Source organism: Protopterus annectens, chromosome 6.part0 (genome assembly GCF_019279795.1).
Source record: "Protopterus annectens isolate FY-2018-M chromosome 6.part0, PAN1.0, whole genome shotgun sequence".
Taxonomy (NCBI): Eukaryota; Metazoa; Chordata; order Ceratodontiformes; family Protopteridae; genus Protopterus; species Protopterus annectens.
Window position 1 is genome coordinate 1,101,239,222 of NC_056737.1, and position 20,584 is coordinate 1,101,259,805.

General features: G+C 43.6%; 1 protein-coding gene across 1 annotated transcript in view; it reads right to left on the minus strand.

Annotated features, from left to right (window-relative positions):
- The window catches only part of PPP4R3A (protein phosphatase 4 regulatory subunit 3A), a 1,651,308-nt gene that overhangs the window by 1,190,496 nt on the left and 440,228 nt on the right, over positions 1-20,584 (minus strand). The window contains exon 7 of the mRNA XM_044074714.1: positions 115-231. Within this exon, the coding sequence (XP_043930649.1) occupies positions 115-231 (117 nt within the window). The remainder of the gene's footprint in view (positions 1-114; positions 232-20,584) is intronic.

Below are 20,584 nucleotides of genomic sequence, written 5' to 3' on the forward strand. Positions count from 1 at the left end.
AGAAATACATTCTGAACCAGTCATTTCTCATTCTGATCAAGATAAACACACAAAAAGATTAAGATATGAAATGACTTCCCTTACACAAGGAGTACATTCACTCATATTACTTACATCATCATTCTGCTGAGACTCCTGCATGACAAATTCTCGCACCATGGATGGATTGTATTCAACCAAGTATGAGAATATATCTGTTGCAGCTGTTCGCACCTGGGCATCATCCATTCCCTATGTGAAGCAAACACTAACATTAATGGACTTGATTAAAAAAAATAATAAAATTAAACTGCAACAATAAATACATCCAACAGCTTCTGCGGCAATTACTTCACTGCATTTTTTGCCTAAATGTTTCAAAATAAGACAGCAAACACTTGACCTGAATTTATATAGTCAACTGACTAAAGTACAAGTTAGAATAAAGTACAGTTAAGTAAGCTTATCATAACAGTAGACGTCTGAATGATCACTGGTCCAGTAGCCTTAGCTATATGGGTTATATCCTGCATAGAATACAAAAGCTAACCAGCTTCCAAAGTTTCAGTTCCACGTGCTCAAATTAGTCACCTCAAGCTAAGCTTACCATAAAGTTCAATGCGAGTTGTTCCTCTCACCTTCATTCTTACTGATGGGTTCGGAGCCAATCCCTCGGCTCCAAGTCGGCTTACTACAAAGGCTGAGGATTTCAAGTAGCTCTAGGCCAAGTCCCTATCCCATGATGCACCTAGAGTTACCGCAAATCTTGTTTGCTGCGTAGAATAATACCATATGTCATCCTATAACTCTTTAAACCAAAAAGACACGAAACAGACTGTTGAAACAATGCTTGAAACACTTAAGAATCCAATAAGCACGAATCTCCTTGACCTATGTCATATTTCCTCTGAAGAAGCTACCTGTCGTGTGTAGCGAAAACGCTATTTTTATTTTTTATTTTTAATAATAAAGCTGCGTTAAGGAGATTCGTGCTTATTGGATTCTTAAGTGTTTCAAGCATCATCCTATAACTCCATAAGAGAAAGTATAGAAGAACTGAGTGACCAGGAAGGACCTAGCATCTTGGGTCTTCTGAAAACCCAGGAGGGGGTAGAAGGGAGGGATGTAAGAATTAAGGAGAGATGAACAACTCACATGGTACATTACGATAAGTATATAACTTATGTGAAGTTGTTCTATCTCGCTGTTCATTCTTACTGATGGGTGGTGTCCTCAGCACCATCTTCTCGGGTGGCTCAAGGGAGTATATTTTTTAGGACCGTGGAACCAAAGGAGGCCCTGTCAACTTTGTAATGAGTGATAAAAGGTATGAGGTCATGACCAACTGGCTGCTGCACAAATGTTATCAATAGGAAGTCTGGCAGAAAAGGCAGAGAATTACAAACTGCTCTGGTTGAGTGAGCTTTAATTTTATACTGTAAGGGCATATTGGCATCTGAATAAGCAAAGGTGATACAATGAGATTACCATTTAGACAGAGCTGTTTTAGCCACTGGCATACCTTTCCTGGTGTCTGAAAAAGAAACAAAAAGCTGTTCCGATTTCCTAAAATCTTTTGTTCTAAGTAAAATCTGAGTTGTCTGTGAAGTTTGGGCAGCATGTATTCTAGATTGTTGGAGTGATTTGGAAGAAAACTGGCAAATCAATAATTTGGTTAAGATTAGTTTCAGTGCAAACTTTAGGCAAGAAGGAGGGGTTTGTTCAAAGTGAGAGGCTGTCAGAATGGAAGATCAAGTAAGGAGGTTTAATGGACAAGGCTTGAAGCTCTGACACACTGCGGGAAGTAATAGCTACTAAGAAGATAGTCTTCCATGACAAAAATTTGAGGTCACATGAGGAAGCTGGTTTAAATTGAGGAAGAATAATGCGGGAAAGCATAAAATTTAGATTCCATGAAGAGTAGGGAGATTTCACAGGTGGTGCGAAATGAAAGGTCCCTTTGAGAAAAGCTTTGGATAATTTGTGTGACATAATATTCAATCCTTCGAATCCAAGATGAAAGTTAAAAATGGCAGCAAGTTGAACCCGAACAGTTGCTGCTGCAGCTCCACTGTTGAAAATCATGGTCAAGAACTGCCACAGGGGCTTGGTAAGGATCAATACTGTTTTAGAGGCCCATATAGAACATTTTTTTCCATTTGCTAAGGTATAGCTTCCTCGTAGAGGATTTATTGAGAGGATACGAGAATTTGCTTAGTCTCATTGGAAAGATTATAGAATCTGGCTATGATGGGAATTGCAGCAGCCAAGCTGTCAGCTTCAGGGACTGCAGAGAGGGATGACGTTCCCCCGACGAGTGCATCAGAGTGTCTGGAACTGGGTCCAGAATCCAAGGGTACTCCAAAGAATGAAGTCAAAGGAAGGGAACCAAATCTGACGAGGCCAATGAGGGACTATTAGAATGACTGTCCTTCCCAGAGTTTTTGATTTCTGTAGAACCTTTGGTATTAACGGGATTGATGGAAAGGCATAGAGGAGACCCAGAGGTCAATTGTGAACGATTGCATCCCTTGTGGCTTCTTCCGGAGGGGGAATCAAGGCAATGTAGCTTCTGCATTTCGTGTTCATGTGACTGGTAAAAAGGTCACAGCAAGGCTGGCCCCACCTGCGGAATATTCTGTCCCTGTTTCTTTCTTGAGGGACCACTCATGGGGCAACAAAATTGCTCTGATCAGCTCATCTGCTATCATGTTGGACCTCCCCGGGATGTACGCTGCTAACAGAAAGCGCTGGGTGGATATAGCCCATACTCTTAGGGCCTCACAACAAAGGGGATATGACCTGGTTCCTCCTTGTTTGTTCAAGTACCAGACTGCTGACATGTCTGTCTGAATCGCACCTGTACCCAGAGGAAGAGAGTCCTGGACATACTGCAACGCCAAAAGTACTGCACTCATCTCTAGGACATTGATATGCAGGTGCGTCTCTTGATCGGTTCATGTGCCTTGGGCTGTCCTTCCCTAAAAATGCCCCCCCAGAGAGGCATCCGTGGTCACTGTGGCCATCTTATCGTGACATGAAGTGAGGTCAACCACCACTGAAGATCCTTTTTGCAGGAGTTTGTGATCATTATCAGGTGAGACAAGGGAAGCTCTTAGTAAGACCACTGAGTGAACAGCCATCGCAGTATCCACATGTGCATACGAATCACAAGTATGGCCAGAACTGCTAATGCCATCATACCTAACAATTTTAGAACTTCTGATGCTGGAGCCTTGTTTTTGGATATCAGAATGTGGACCTGCTGACGGAGTAATAAGACTCTTTCTACTGGAAGTCTTAGCGTGGTGGTGTCCAGTTCTGCTCCGATGGCGACAAGGCAGATTTTTCTGAGTTTACTGTAATGCCCAGCTGGCTGCAGAGTGACAGGGTGGATTCCCTGGCTTGAATGAGTTGATGCCTGGTGGTGGCAGTGAGGAGCCAATCGCCTAGGTACAGAAACACCTGGAACCCTATATGTCTCAGGTGAGCCCTGACCACTTACATACATTTGGTGAACACTCTGGGGGCTGTAGTGAGACTAAAGGGCAGGGCTCAAAACTGGTAATGACTGGCTCCCAGCTGGAAGCACAGATGATCCCAGTATGGTCTGGCCATTTTTATGCCGTAGTACACATCCTGGAGATCTATCAAGCACATCCAATTGTCTTTCCCTAAGAAGGGAAGTATCAACTGAAGCGTGACCATCTGAAACTTCTTTTTCTTGACAGGTTTGTTTAACCTACTGAGGTCCAATATAGGTCTCTAGTCCCCTGTCTTTTTTGGAACTAAAAAGAATCTTGAGTAACTTCCGGATCCTGTCTTGTCTGCTGCGACTGGTTGGATGATGTTTTTCTTAGCAACATTTGGACCTCTACTGTTGCTTGTCCCTGTAACTGGGTGGAATGTCCAGGATTTTCCTTGTCGGTGGAGGGGGTGTGGTGAAAGGAATGAAGTTTCCTCTGGAAATGACATTTTGTACCCAGTTGTGTTATTTTGAGCCAGGCGTCTGTGTACAAAGATAAGCGAGCCCTGACTGGCTCCAGAGTAGGACAGTTGGCCCTCCTCTCAGGAGCACTGGTAGGGCTTCCCAAAGAAGTGATCTCTGTCGCCCTGGTTTTGCGGACCCCCTCTGCTGCGAGGGTGGCATCTTCCATTATTGCCCCCCTCCTCCTGCCCCTGGAGGGGGGTTCACCATGCGTGTCCTGAAAGGCTCCTTGGGCTTTTTGGAAACACATTTTCCCTCCCTTTTGACCCTGGGGTAGGGTCTGGTAGGGGTGGAAAAAAGGACTCCGACGGCAGAGTCTTTCCCTCCTGCTCACACCTCGTCAAAGTTTCCTTGACATTGGGCCCGAAAAGAGATGAGGCCTCAAAAGGGGTATTCACAAAGGATGACTTGAAGGGCTCCGCGAAGGAACACAAGCGCATCCAGGAGTGCCTCCTAAGAGCAATTCCTGTACCTGCTGCCCTACTCATTCCATCAGCTGCACAAGAAATGAGACGCAAGGACGAGTTAACAATGGAGTTGAGGGTAGCAAGCTGGGAGGAAACCTTGTCTGAAACTCCTGCAGCTACTGTACCCTGAAGAGCATCTCCCAGCTCTTTAAGAACATCATTTGTAGTCTTGTGAAATGGGTTAAGTAGTTGAGCGAACGGGGTGCAAAAGTCGCTGAACTAAAAGTGCGCTTCCCATATCTATTCATGATCCAGGAGTCTGTGTTAGGAGGATGGACAGAAGACGAAGTTTCTGAAATTTCCTTTTTGGTGGCTGCCACCACCACCATGGCATCAACTGGCACACCTTTGGTCAAAATAGATCTTGGAGAGGAGATATAAACTTATAAGGCCTCCTAGCGACAGGCTCCAAGGTGTCCTGAGACTCCCATGGCCTTCGTGAGACCAGCTGCAGAAGCTCATCGAAGGGTGGAGACACCCAAGAGGTGGAGGGCTGAGACCTGAAAGCCTTCAGGAGAAATGACTTGTCTTCAGTAGGGTTTTTGGACTGTCAGTCACCCCTCTGCCTAAGGATTTCTAGAATCTCAGCAAATGAGATATCCTCAGAGGGGGACTGTGGGGACCCTTCTGATTCATCCAAGTCAGTAGCAAATGTTAGGGACTCCTGAGGGGAGTCCAGATGTTTCCTCTTACAAACACTCTTCCTGGGGACCTCATCAGTGGGAGCTTCTGGTGAGGTCTCGGAAGAGCATGGGCCACCCAATGGGGCTTCCTGAGGCTCTGGGTCTCTATGCTTTGCAAGGATCTGTGACGCAGAAGCAGACACAGGTGCTTTAGGGGATGAAGAAGTCGGACTTGCGGTTGAGGATGTCTTGGGAGACATAACTCTCCTCATGGCTTCGAAGGCACCCCTGCTCCGATGCGAAGGGACCTATGGATCCAAGGAAACCATTGATACCCCCGGCTCTGAGCCAGAGGTAGAAGCCGAGCTCATCCGAGCTGAAGCCCCGAGAGGCACAGTCGAACAGACAATTCGGTTCGACTATCCTCCCCGGACCCAACCAGACAGAGTCGGCTCCTGGAGTCCTCGATTAGCGCAGAGGATGGCAGAGTGAACAGAACCGAAGACACTGGAGCAGGTGTCGGCTCCAAAGGCTCCAGAATCAACAAGTCCAACTCCTCTGGCTCCGAAGGACAGGTATGGCTAGGAGGAGGAAGAGTTGTAGCTGGCATAAGGGTCTTCGGTCAGAGCCGATAATTTTGCAAAGGCCGGTGCCTGTAAAAGCTTCTGCACCACATGATCCACGTCGAAATCTGAAAGGCTAACAGAAGACTGACATGAATGGATTGATGGTGGTACAGACTGTTATAATAGAGATTTTGGAATTTCAGATACCGGTTCCAAAACCGGAGACCGGCTCCGAAAAGACAGACAGCTTCGAGACCTGTAGAGCCAATGTCACAGATTTTTTAGATTCCATAGAAGTCTTGGAAGACTGAGGACTTACTAGATCCATCCTGGTCACTCAAAATCTCCTGGAAAAAAGGTTTCAATAAACCCCTATCAATGAGTTTCCTCTATCTCTTGGGAGAACACGAGAAGAAAAGGAATGGCATGTGGAGCAGCTATCTTAGTGTAATGCTCCTAAACAATACACACAGTTGACATGACTGTCAGTGACGGACTTTTTTTTTTTTACCACATTTAGGGCACTTTTTAAATCCTGACTTAGGATGTTTATCTTGGCCAGCCATATCTTAGCAAACAAACTACTGTCAAAAAAGCCCTTAGAAAAAAACAGGCTAAGGTCACACACACAAATATTTATCCAAATACAGGTAATATATATAAACTTGCGACAGAAAACACGCAGTCTCAAAGCACACAATATTAAAACACACACAAGTATTTATACTAAGCAGACTATAGAAATAGACAGCGGCTATATCACAAAAACTAAATCTTATCTAAATTCTAACCTGTGACAAAAGGTCACTACCTAAGCACACAATATTAAATGCCAACTATTCCTAAGAAAATCACCAGGGTTACAGGAAAGTAAATACTGTGGGAAGAAATATCCAGGGAATCGTCATGGCTAGGCTTGTATAGGCCCTAGGGCCGATAGCCTAGTACCAACCTATGAACCTAAAAAAGAGTGACAAAGTCACTAAACAAATCTGTACTGAGAACTTTAAACAGGCATAAGAAAAAAACTAGGCCATTTTTTAAGCTATGAAAAAAGGCGGAAAGGGAAACTACAGAGAAAGCTGCAAGAGCTTAACGGACTATTTTTTTTAGCAAAAATAACAATATATGAAATATAATGAAAAGCAAGGTTTTTACTGACCCGAGCTAGCGAGAACCTTCGATCAGTTGCAGTGGCAAACTAGATCTGAGGTAACTCTAGGTGTATCATGGGATAGGGACTTGGCCTTAAGCTACTTGAAATCCTCGAGCTTTGCAGTAGATCAGCTCCGAACCCATCAGTAAGAATGAACGGCGCGACAGAACAACTTCACATGAAAGGTTTGGGTGCAAAGCCTTTCAGAGCTTTTTTGCCAACAGAGAGGAAGGCTACAGCCCTGAAAAGTTCAATAATAGGAAAGTAAAAGTCCTCACTCTAGCAACAAAAACATACAAAAAACAAGGGCGAGGGAGGGAGCAGCTACTGCAGCAGTTATTCAAACATCTACAGTTAACGGTAAGTTTACTTACACAACTGCACTATGTTCATTTGATCACTGTAGTATCCTTAGCGATATGGTTAGACTATCATAGCTTATACTAACTTGGAGGAGAAAGGATGGGGGTCCAGGAGCTCATGGGGAATGCTTCTAACAAACCCTGCCCTAGCCCTGGAAAAGACATCTAGTTTGTACAACTTTATAAAGGTATGCACCAAGGACCAAGCTACTGCTTCTAGAACACAACCCTTTCCAAAAAGTCCAAAAATAAAGCCAAGGCTCTGGTAGAGTCAGCCTTGACCCTGCCTTCAATTACCTTATTGTGGCAGATATGATAAAAGGCCATAGCTTAAGACAACCATTGGAGATGTCTGTTCTGAAACAGGATGCACTCTTTTCTTATATTCATAAGAAATGAATAACTGATCAGTCTGAAAGCTTTAGCACTGTCAAGGTAATATCAGACACATCAGAAATGGATAGCTTAGTAAAAAGTAAACTTGGATACCACTTTAGGCATAAAGGAAGGATAATTCCTTAAGGAAACACCATCTTTGTAAAAATGAGAGAAGGCTGACCCACCATAAGAGTTCACTCAGATACTCTTCTTGCAGAAGTCAGACCAATTACTAAAACTGTTTTCCATGTTAAAAATCTCAAATCAGTCAGATGATCTGGGTTCAAATAGACCAAGAGTTAATTCTTCTCAAACAAAGCTCAAATCTCTAGGAGGAGATGACTTCCAAGACAGCCTCACATTGAGTAACAACTTAATTCTAGCTCTCCCAGTGTAAAAAAAAACTCAGCAGAGAAGGCCAGAGGACTTTTGTGCTTCTAGTTCAATTTCAGTAACTGGGCAGTAAAGTGCACTGCCTAGATGCAAGGAAAACATGGAGAGGGCCTGAATGAAAATCGGCTACTAAAGGTGAGGAAAAACACTGACTGGGAAAAGTATTCAGTTGTTCAGCAAAAAACAGTTCAAGCTCCAGACATGACTTCTAGTATACCAACACGAACAGGAAAAGGCTGGCAAAAATGGAAGAAAAGTACAGTTGTGTAACACTTACCATAAATGTAGATGTTCGAGTGTATTCACTGTCGCAGTATACATAAAGTACAGTTGTGTAACACCACAAAGGTAGATGTTCGAGTGCATTCACTGTCGCAGTATACATAAAGTACAGTTGTGTACACTTACTATAAATGTAGATGTTCGAGTGTATTCACTGTTGCAGTAATCACATTTAGGTTATCTGCTTGCAGTAGCCCTCAGTCGGCCTGATTATCAGTCTTGGGTCCTGCGTCGATTGCTCTCTCATCTTCCATTACGTCAGGTAATCAGGGGTATAAAGCATGCAGCCGACGCCATTACATCAATTTTTCTTGCCCCAGATGTCAGGTGCCCCCATAATGGGAAGCAATTATATACCAGGTTACACCTCCAACAAAAAAGCAAATACACCAAAAAGCTTTAAGCATAATAAATAAGAATAGAGGTATAGTCAATAGAAGTCAGGGGGCTGGAAAGAGGGTAACCAGGACTGCAAAAGTGAATACACTTGAACATCTACATTTATGGTAAGTGTACACAACTGTACTATGTTCTTTGTGTTTCACTGTTGCAGTCATCACATTTGGGTAGATTCCCAAAGCTAAGGATGGGAAGAGGTAATTAGATAGCATTAGGACCAGCTATAAGGCCCTGCAAGACTGCAGTGGCAAAGCCAGCTCTGGATTTAGAAAAAAACTGGCAAGTGGTAGTGCTTGGTGAAGGTATGTACAGAACTCCAGGTAGCATCTTCTAGGATGTCTCTGGTAGGGACACCTCTGAGAAAGGCTGTAGAGGTAGATGCAGCCCTGGTTGAATGTGGTCTTATCCCCTTTGTGATAGGTTTTCCATATTGCTTATAGCAGAAATTAATGCAATGGCCTATCCACTTAGAAATGGTTTGCTTTAAAATGGCCTTCCCCTCTCCCCTGCAGCAAATGCAACCAGCAGCTGTTCAGATTTCCTGAGAGGTTTAGTCCTGTCCAAGTAAAATCTAAGTTGTCTGTGCACGTCCAAGGAGTGCAATATCCATTCCCCTTTGTTCTGTGGATTAGAAAAGAAGGTTGGTAAAATGAATGGACTGATTAAGGGCCACAATGGATACCACCCTTGGGCATGAAAGAGGGATTGGTCCTGAAGGACAGCCTGTCCGCATGAAAGATGATGAAGGGCTTCACAGCCATGTGGGCCTGTAATTCAGACACCTTTCTTGCAGAAGTGATGGCTAGAAGGAAGGCTGTTTTCCAGGAAAGGAATTTCAACTCTGCATTTGCAGCTGGCTCGAAGGGAGGTAGAGTGAGCTTTTCCAATACAAAGTTAAGATCCCAGGCTGGAGTAGGGGCTCTCCTGGTGGGTCTTAAATTTTTGGCCCCTCTGAGGAATTGCTTCAGCAGTGGATGAGAGAAGAGGGGTGGTTCTGAATTTTAATGAGCTGAAATGGCTGAGGCATGAATTTTGATTGAGGAAAAGGAAAGGGAACAGAATCTTTTCCATTTTGCAGCATAGGATTTTCTAGTACTAGGCCCTCCTTACCTCCAGAATAACATCCATCACTTGCTTACTGAGGGATGGTAACGGAGAGATCGGGCAATTAGCCAGGCTGACAGGTTCAGGGTTTGAAGCTGTGGGTGCAGAATATGGCCCTCCTGCTGAGACAGCAGAGCAGGGGTCTGAGGAAGGTGCCATGGTGCCAGTAGCAACACACTGTGTGAGAGGGGGTACCAGTGTTGGCGTGGCCAGTCTGTTGCAATCAGTATTGTCCTTGGTTTGTCCTGTTTGATCTTTAGTAGTACATTGGAGAGGAGAGGCAGAGGAGGAAAGGCATAAACTGATAGGTTTTTCCAGGTGAAAAAGACAGGGCATCCACTTTCCTGTGCAGAATTTGTCCAAATGGTAGCTCTGGGGGGAAGCAAACAGGTCCATCTCTGGGCTCCCCCATTTGTTTCTCAACATGTTTAATATCTTTGTTTCCAGTTTCCACTCGTGTGGGTCCATGAGATTTCTGCTTAGGTTGTCTGCCAGTGTATTTAGCTTTCCTGGCAGGAATTGAGCCTGTAGGTGCACTTGGCTCTGTGGAACACAGCCTTGAGCTACCATGGGCTAGTCTGCAGAAAGGGTATGAATGGGTTTCCCCCTGCGTGTTTATGTACCACAACAGTGGTGCTGTCCGTCTTTACCAATAATTGTCCTGGAAGAATGTGGTCCTTGAAGGCCGTCAGAGCATTTGATTGATATGCAGGTGCATTTGACCTGAATGCACTGCCCTGCCAAGTGAGCCCCCCATGCATAGTCTGATGTGTCTGTTAGGGTTTCGGCAGCAGGGGATAGTGAATGGCAGTCCCTTGTTTTGGTGGCAGGCCTCTGCCCACCAAAGGAACCTCTATCTGTAGACAAGGTATGATAGGAATCCTTGATTCTAGATCCTGAGAATGTTGACACCATAGGCTTTTTAGATACCACTGTAGTTTCCTCATATGCAGTCTTGCATATGGAATTAGTAGAATGCAGGAGGCCATGAACCCAAGGGCTTGCAGTATTTTCCTTGCAGATAGCGGAGTCTTTGTGGCCAATAGTTAGAAGTAGGCTGCCAAATTAACTTTTCTCTGGCGTGAGGTAGGCCCATCTGGGAAGTTGTACTCAAGCTTGCTCCCAGGAATACAATTTGTTGGCAGGGTACAAGATGTGATTTCTTTTCGTTTATGGTGAACCCCAGAGAGGTTAGCAATTTCTTTACAAATGCCACATGATTTAATAGTATGTCCTGGCTTTCTGCCTGAATTAGACAATCGTCCAGGTATGGGTATATCTGAATATTTCTTTGCCTGCAAAATGCAATGATTGGAGCTAGGCAGTTTGTGAATACCCTGGGCGGAGTGGATAAGCCAAAGGGCAGTGCAGAGAACTGATAGTGCATGTAGCCTGCTCTGAAGCATAGGTACCTTCTGCAAGATTCCCTTATTGGGATGTGCAGGTAGGCTTCCTTTAAATCCAGTGTTGCCAACCAGTCATCTCTGCCTAGCACGGGAAGCAAACGATGAAGAGTTAGCATCTTGAATTTTGGGATTACCAAAAATGTGTTTAGGATAGACAGGTCAAGGATAGGATGCCAGGAATGGTCTTTTCTCAGTACCAGGAAAAGTCTTGAGTAGAAACCTTGCCCCCATTCTTCTGGAACAGGTTGAATAGCCCTGATGCTTAAAAGAGAGAAAACTTGCTTTTGAGCCTCTGCCCACTGATTTGGGGGTTGGTCTGGCCAGTCGTTCAGGGATGGTAAGGAGTGGAAGTGGAATCTGTATCCTTGGGAAACTATATTTAAAACTCATTTCTCCTGGGTAATGAGTTCCCAATTTTTTGCATGCAGGGTAATTTTTCCCCCTAAAGGAACAGTCAGTTGAGCAGGGCTTGTAAGGTTTAAAGTTAAGTCACTGAGACAGTTTACCATGGGGGGAGTCTTACTACTCCCTGCTTTGGAAGTGGGAGCCCCCCCACTGCTTAGGCCTGTGAGTACCTTGGGACTGAAGCCTGGGTGTTCTGCTGGTTCTGAGTTTGGACTGAAAAGGCCTGGAAGAGGCAGGAAAGGACCAATTCTTAGAGGGCCAATGCCTACTATATCTGGGAGGTTGTACTTGCAAGAAATCTTTAACAATTTGCATAGATTTAGCTTTTTCCTCCATCTTTTTAGTACTACTACTGCTTTGTTGCCAAACAGGCAGTCTTGGTTTAAGGAAGCATCCAGTAATTTAGCTTTAACATGATCTGGCAAAGATTGCTCCTTAAGTCAAGCATGCCTTCTAAGTACAGACCCAGTTACAGCTGCCCAAGCAAGATGCCTCTAATGAATCAAAACCACATTGCAAAGTGTTTTCTCAAACTTGTTCAGCAGAATGCATTAAATCCTGTAATTCTTTATTTTCAGCAGTCAGGAATCAACATAATTTTCTGTTTAAGCAATCCAATAACATGCTGCTGATACTTTAACATATGAAACTAGCAGTTTAAAGCCCTAATGGCCAAAGTTGCAGAAGTGTATACCTTCTTACCCCATCTATCCAGTGCCCTGGAATCTCTATCAGAGGGGGGGGGGGATTTTTGGCAGTAATAGCCTTAATGCCCTTGGGTCCCTGTGAAATGGTCTCAGGATCCGCAGTAGGATTTTTAAACAGGAACTTGAGAGTCAGGTACCCTGTAATACCTATCAGGTTTTCTGGGAGCAGGAGGTAAAGTGTCAGGGGCCAGGCTAGATTCCAAGAAGGCATCATCTACAATGTCCAGTACAGGAGGGATAGCTAAAGGCCTGTGTTAAGGCAAGAGTAAGAATTCACTAAGCCGCTTTTTGAAGTCAGAGTAATCCTGGCTTTCCCAGCGGAAATGCTCCCCAAGAGTATGCAAGGTTTCACCAAAAGAGAAATCCTCTGGAAGGGAAGCAGAGGGAATGGAGTCCTCTGCATCAGAATCCTCATAGGTAGATAAGGGCAAATCTTGGTCATCAGAGAAAACAGAAATTTCAGAATCCTGATCAGAAAAATCTGAATGAAAATCAATCCTAGGTCTCTTAGAGGGGGAAGGATTGCTTCCCCTGATTAGAGTAATAAGGTCTTCAGCCATTCTTATTTTTTTTTTTAGGCATAGGGGCCTGACCATGTAGTCTGGGCGTCGGTTATCTAGGCACAAATCGAGTTTGAGGCCTTGAAGAAGAAGATGGTGTTGATTTAATATGCAAGTCAGTAAGCCTGAATACACCCTCAGAAGCCGGTGCCTGCACAGCAGCTCCGGACCAATCCAAGGTAGAGAAATCCGCAGGTTCCACAGTCAAAGCATCATCTAGCGGCATACCGGACTCCGAATGGGTCTCAGTAGAGGCCTGCGAATCTGAAGTAGCGGGCATCAGGGGCAGCAAAAGCGTAAGTAACAGCGAAGTGGCGACAAGCTCAGGAGAAGCGTCATCAGCAGCCTTGGACCTATGTGGTCTGTCTTTGTCTTTATCTTAAGTGTTTTTTCGGAATGTCGGTAGTCGGGTGGCTTACCGAAGCCATTTCTGGATAATTGAACTGAGAACCAAAATATTTGGATGCATAAATGAACAGACGACGAATAGTATGAGGTTTGAATAAGGCGCAAAACTGACAGCGAGGTACGTCGTGGTTTGGGCCTAAGCAAGGAATGCAGTACGAATGAAAATCTTTGAGGTATTTGCTTTCCACAAGAAACACAATTGTTAACTTTTATTGACATCGGTTTAGAGCAAGAAAAAGGATCCCCAACAGGATACTTAGCTTAGTTGAAGACTTCGGATCTGAAACTCTAAAACGAAAAATTCAGGAGTCAGCCGACCAGCACTTGAGGACTGCTTCAAGCACCGCACGGCAAGAAAGACTGATGTAATGGCGTCGGCTGCATGCTTTACACCCCTGACTACCTGACATCATGGAAGATGAGACAGCAACCGACGCAGGACCCAAGACTTCGATAATCAGGCTGACAGAGGACTACTGCAAGCAGATAACCCAAATGTGAGGACTGCAACAGTGAAACACGAACACCACCTTTAAACAGATACTGACACGAGATGATAAAACTGGAAAAATCAGAGGTCGAAATGAAGAAAAGGCTAGCTGAATGAGAATGCTCAAGAAGAGATGTTTCAAAAAATAATAGAATTAGAGGACAGAACACACACAGAAAACCTGAGATTTTCAACTGTACCACAGAAGCTGGAAGGAACAGAATGTATTAATTTTATGAAAGCACAAATAAGCAACTGGACTGGTATTCCACAGCAGGAGTTCTTAACTGAAAGGGCACATCGTGTGAATGCCCAAAACCTGGCTATGAGAAAGCAATCTAGGCCTTTAATAGTAAAGATGTAATCCTACCAGGAGGAGGAGTTGATTCTGACAAAACTGAGGGTGGGAGGATAACGTACTAAAGTGGGAGACAGCAGAGTGTATGTGGAGAATGATTACTCACTTTACACCAAGCAGAAGACTAAATTTATTCCACTGTCCAGGGAATGTCAAGAAGCAGGCATAAGATTCATACTGCTGTACCCAGCTATCTTCAAAATATTCTTCCCTGGAGGGACAAAATCATTTTTCGATGAAGTACATGCTAAGGAGGAAATGCAAAAGTTTGTTCAACAAAAAGTGAGCTGTGAAACAGGAGATCCTGCTGCTTTCTTGTTCTGATAATAAGGATCATAGAGAGAATGGAAAAGTTTCACTGGCACAATAGGAAGGGAGCATGAGAGTTTACTAAAAGAATGAAGATTACGTTGGAAATGAAGTGGAAACAGGATTTAGGAGACGGACATGGAACAGGAATAAAACCAGTAACTTGAAAATTGACAATGAGAGATTACAAAGCAAGAATTATATTTGTGAAGTATGACAGAAGAAAATCTAGAAATAATGGACTTTTTTGGACTTGTGGGGGACTCGAGTACATGCCCTACTTCATGTCACTAATATTCAGAAAAAATAGTTAGGGGAGGGGAAGAGCAGGGAGAAAGTTAAAGTACAACAATTTTTTTTTTACTAGTACTATTTTTATAGTGTGAATTATTTGTAGGCTATAAAGTAAAGATGTTATGTAGACTTATCTCGCTGTAATTCTTGCTGGATGGGTTCGGAGCCGATATTCGGCTCCAACTTGGCCGAGACTAAAGCTCGAGAGCTTTTAATGGCTCAAGGCTAGCTCCTATCCCATGGTGCCTCACGGGAATTCCCCAGATCTCGTTTGCCACGAAAGCTTCGAGGTTGTGTCTTACTGGCTCGTTAGGGAAGTAAAACTATTTGCTAAATTTAGTCCTTTTTCCTACTTGTTGATATATATATATATATATATATATATATATATATATATATATATATATATATCTTCTTCTTTCGGCTGCTCCCATTAGGGGTCGCCACAGCGGATCAACTGTTTCCATTTCTTCCTGTCCTCTGCATCGTGCTCTGTCACACCAACCACTTCCATGTCCTCTCTCACCACATCCATAAACCTCATCTTAGGCCCTCCTCTTTTCCTGTTACCTGGCAGCTTCATCCTTAGCATCTTTTTCCCCAATATACTCTGCATCCCTCCACAGCACATGCCCAACCAACGTAATATTGCGCCTCTGGCTTTGTCTCCAAATCTTCCAACCTGGGCTGACCCTCTAATATACTTATTCCTAATCCTGTCCACCCTCGTCACACCCAGTGCAAATCTTAACATCTTCAAATCTGCCACGTCAAGCTCTGACTCCTGCCTTTTTGTCAATGTCAAAGTCTCCAAGCCATATAACACAGCTGGTCTCACTACCCTCTTGTAGACCCTTCTCTTTCACTCTTACTGGTACTCGTCTGTCACAAATCATTCCTGACACTCTTCTCCACCCGCTCCATCCTGCCTGTACTCTCTTCACCTCTCTTCCACACTCACCATTACTCTGAACTGTTAATCCCAAGTACTTAAACTCATCCAGCTTCGCCTCCTCTACTCCTTGCATCCTCACCATTCCTCTAGCCTCCCTCTCATTTACACACATATATTCTGTCTTAGTCCTGCTGACTTTCATTCCTCTCCTCTCTAGAGCACATCTCCACCTCTCCAGGGTCTCCTCAACCTGCTCCCTACTCTCACTACAGATCACAATGTCATCTGCAAACATCATAGTCCACGGGGACTCCTGCCTGATCTTGTCTGTCAACCTGTCCATCACCAGTGCAAATAAGAAAGGGCTCAGAGCTAATCCTTGATGTAATCTCACATGCATCTGTCACTCCCACTGCAGATCTCACCGCTGTCACACTACCCTTGTACATATCCTGTACCACTCTTACATACTTCTCTGCCACTCCAGACTTCCTCATACAATACCACAACTTCTCTCTAGGTACCCTGTCATGTGCTTTCTCTAAGTCCACAAAGACACAATGCAACTCCTTCTGACCTTCTCTGTACTTCTCTATCAACACTCTGAGTAAACATCGCATCTGTAGTGCTCTTTCCTGGAATGAAACCATACTGCTGATCACTAATCATCACCTCCCTTCTTAACCTAGCTTCCACTTCTCTTTCCCATAATTTCATGCCGTGACTGATCAGTTTTATTCCTCTGTAGTTACTACAGCTCTGCACATCACTCTTATTCTTAAAAATCGGTACCAAAACACTTTCTGCACTCCTCAGGCATCCTCTCACTTTCCAAGATTTCATTAAACAATCTGGTTAAAAATTCCATTGCCATTTCTCCTAAACACCTCCAAGCTTCCACAGGTATGTCACCTGGACCAACAGCCTTTTCCATTCTTCATCCTCTTCATAGCTATTCTTACTTCCGCATTAATGATTATGCCCAGGTGAAATGGACCTAAACAGTAGATACATGTCATGTACATCTAAATTCGAATGCTTGTGGAAACAGGTTATACACTTTTTAAAGCGTGATGGTTTACCTGCTACCTTAGAAGAAAGAAGTAACACACAAACAGAAGTAACCCCTTTTTTAAGCTAATTAAAAAAATAACTAAAAGGATATCCACTAAATTTATAAAAACAATCCAACAAGGTAGAAGAAAAACGAAATATGAAGAAAAGCGGAGGACAATATACACAAAGTGCTAGTAGAGGGGTAGGATGCGTGGTATAGCAATTAAAGATAATCCCAAATAAAAAAGTACTTATCTTTAAGCAAACATCCTATTAAATTCTTCCTAAGCACCAAAGATATATCAATCATTTATGGCATCAAATATCTGAGGTAGCTTGCTCCCTACACAGGGATTATGGGTAAGGGAAACAGCCTGAACACCAGATTCAAAATTCAGAAGTGGCTGAAGTGGGATCCAAAACCCATACACTGAGGAACGGATAGAAAAGACAAAATACATCATATCAGGAAGGTTTGACTGGACAGATGCAAAGGAATGACTGTAATGGGAGGATGGGAGTCCCACTACCAGTTGTAGCCTTTTTTTTAATAACTCAAAACACAAAAGTGTTTGAGGTCATCTGTTACTACAAGGGAAGTGAAGGCCCACACTTTGGGAAAGCTTATCTGGAATTCCAGAACTGTGGAAGGGGAAAAAAAACACAGGGGCATATTGCCCAATATGCTTTATTCCTCCATTGTTCTGGGAGGATCTCCTTTTTTTTTCCAACCACCCTGCCGTTGCTCTGTAAAATTCTGTTTGTCAGCTCCTTATTAAGATTTACTTTGTTTCTAGTACAAAGAATGTGAACTGGAATTAAAGTTTTTATTGCACTTTAGCATGGAAACTTAAAAAATCTAGGTAAACCCTTGAATTAACTTTCACCCTTTTCATCACATCTTTTAAGGACCCCCAGCAAAGGAAGGCACAAATACCTCTATTTATTCAGAAGCTCTACTTTGACATCCTCTGGTAGATTCTGGGAACATAACCAGGCAAATCTAATCAGTGACCCAGTGGCAGCTGCTTTGGAAACCACTACAGCAGTGTCAAAAGTAACATTTTACAGTTTGGTTACCAGAGACATTAAGAGAAAATTATAGTTACATACTCACCATAACTCTACATCTGTGTTGTCTGTTTTCGTCCTTCCTCAGCTAACGGGTTTCAGCTCCAACATCAGATCTGTCCTTGGCCACTGTATAAGACTTAAGGTTCCATACTTAGAGTTCCTCCCCTTATCCACATTCCCTCTCTTCTCAAGTTACCACAGATCAAGTCTCTAGTCAATTAACCACAACATGACAAATTCGTATCAGCCACTAAATCACTGAGGAGAGAAAAAAAAAAATTATTGAAGAGTAGAAAGAGTGAAGAAAAAAAAAAGAGAAGACAGTTCTGGAGCTCACATAGCAATACCATAAAGGGAAACCCCCCAAAACACACTAGAAAAAGAAATGAAAAGGACTGGGGGGGGGGTGAGGAAGGACGGACAGAGACAACAAAGATGCAGAGCTACAAGTGAATACATAACTATAATATTCAATGTCTATTTCGTCCAGTCCAGTCATCAACTGATGGAAGAGAGTCCCCAGCTTGAGTAATCTTAGGTGGTCCTCAACGAAAGATATTCCAGAATACAACGGAGACAAAAGCTGCCCTATTCCTAGATAATATGTCTAACTTGTGATGAGCTATAAAATTATGAGCACTGAACCATGTAGCAGCTGCAGAGATGTTATCTACGGATACTTGGGGCCAAAAAAGCATCTGATGTGTCCATAGCTCTGGTGGAGTGAGCTTTAGAATGTTTGGGTACCAAATTTCTTTACTGCTGTAAATGACACTACAATCAGTAAGCCATCTGGCCAAGGTTATTTTTGACACTGCTTTGCCCAATTTAGCCTTAGAAAAGCAGACAATCTGCTGTTCTGACTTTCTCTGGTCTTTTGTTCTATGAATGGAAAATCCAAGTTGTCTATGCACATCTAGCAAATGGAAGACTACGGCAGGTTGAATGACTGGTTAAGGTTAGCTTCTGACACCACTATGAGAAGGAAGCAACAGTCAGTCTGAAGGGATACTCTGTCCTTATAAAAAATCAGGTAAGGTGGCAGGGAAGAAAACGCAAGGAGCTCTGAAACCCATCTAGCTGATGTAATGGCAACCACAAGTATTTTCCAAGATAAATACTTTAAATTCTGCCCTGGCTGCAAGCTTGAAAGGAGGCCGAGTTAAAGCTTGAAGGACCACTGCAAGGTCCCAAAGGAGGGATAAGGTCCTTAACAGGACGTTGCAGCAATAAAGTGCCCTTGAGAGGAGATGTGCACAATTTCAAGGAAGCTAAAGATGAATTATTCTGTTGAATAACTAACCCCATTACTGAAAATGGAAGTCAGGATATCAAGAATAGCTGAAATAAGTACTGAAAAGGGGGTCTGGATCTCTATGTTGGGCCTAAATAGAGAATAGTTTCAAATTTGTTCTCATAAAATACTTCCTGGCAGAGGCTTTCTGAGATGGCATAAGAATGTGGCAAATGGAGGAAGGAAGCCTTGAGTTTCTAGCTATTACTGGAGGTGGAGGAACCATACAGTTAACTTGAGACTGCATGTCTGGTAGAAGCAAACCAAATGGACGAGACATGGCCTGGGCAGGATCCAGCAACCAGGAAGGGTGAAAACGTTAAGGCCACAGGAAGGGGAACCACACCTGTCGAGGTCAGAATGAGGCAATGGAGATGACCTTGCTCTGTTGGTAAAATACTTTCTAAATATTCACGGGGATGAGAGGAGTTGTGAAGTAATATAATAGACTGGAGGGCCAATCGTGAACTAGAGACTCTCACTGCATTCCCCACTCCCCCCCCAGTGGGATCAGGGCAAACTACCTGCTGCAGCAAAGTTGCCACAACATGGGTGACCCATTGGCAAAACAACATTTCCATTACTGATTAACTGAGACACCACTCAAGTGCTAGTAAGATGAGCATGCATAGTTTCAATGCTAGCATGTTGGTTTTCTCAGATTATGCATTGTCAAAAGAAAGCGGCCCACAGGGAGGAACATCTTGAAAGGCTTGCAATGATGAAAGGACTGATCTCACTTCTAGGATGCTGATGTGAAGACTGGCCTCTCCCTGGGACCACATGCTTTGGACTGTGTTTCCCAAATAATGGCCCCAACAAACCCTAGTTGGGAGGTGTCTATAGTCACTGTAGCCTTAGGTGCAGGCAGAGTAAAAGGGCAGCTACTACCAACTACTTCTCCATGAATCCACTATGCTACATGATGCCTGCAGACTTACATGATACCAATGTGTGCAGTCAGTGGGTGGTGTCTTACTTACCATTGTACTACCAGTGTCCAATGTGAAGCCCTCATGTGAAAATAAGCTAAAGGTAGCAAATCTATCAAAGCTGCCATTGACCCCAGTAGTTGTAAGATTAGTCTGGGTGAAGGTGAACTGAGAGAGAGATAATGTGTAATGCTTGCTTTCATAAAGTATCAATTCTTATCTGTGGTAGAGATTCTAATTGAGTTCATGGTATCTAGATGGCCACCAATGAACTCCAGAGAATACGTGATTTGTTGTAATTTACAGTAATGCCTAGTTGGAGACACAAATGGAGCACATAGCCCTTAGCAAGAATAGAGACTTGGTGGAAGCAGATAGCAGCCAGTCCTCTGGATAAGGACACTTTGAATCCATGCAGTTTTAGGTGAGATGCAACCACTGCCATGCACTTGGTGAACACCCTGAGGGCTGTGGTGAAACCAAGGGGCAGTGCTCTGAACTGGTAGTGACCATCTCCCAGCCAGAATTGTAGGTCATCTCCTGGAGTGTTATTGTACATAAATATGGTAGTACACATCCTGTAGATCTATGGAGCACATCCAATTGTCCTCCTGCAAAAGTGGGACGATGAACTGAACCATGACCATCCGAAACTTTGAGTGTTTTACAAATTGATTCAGATTGCTGAGATCCAAAATT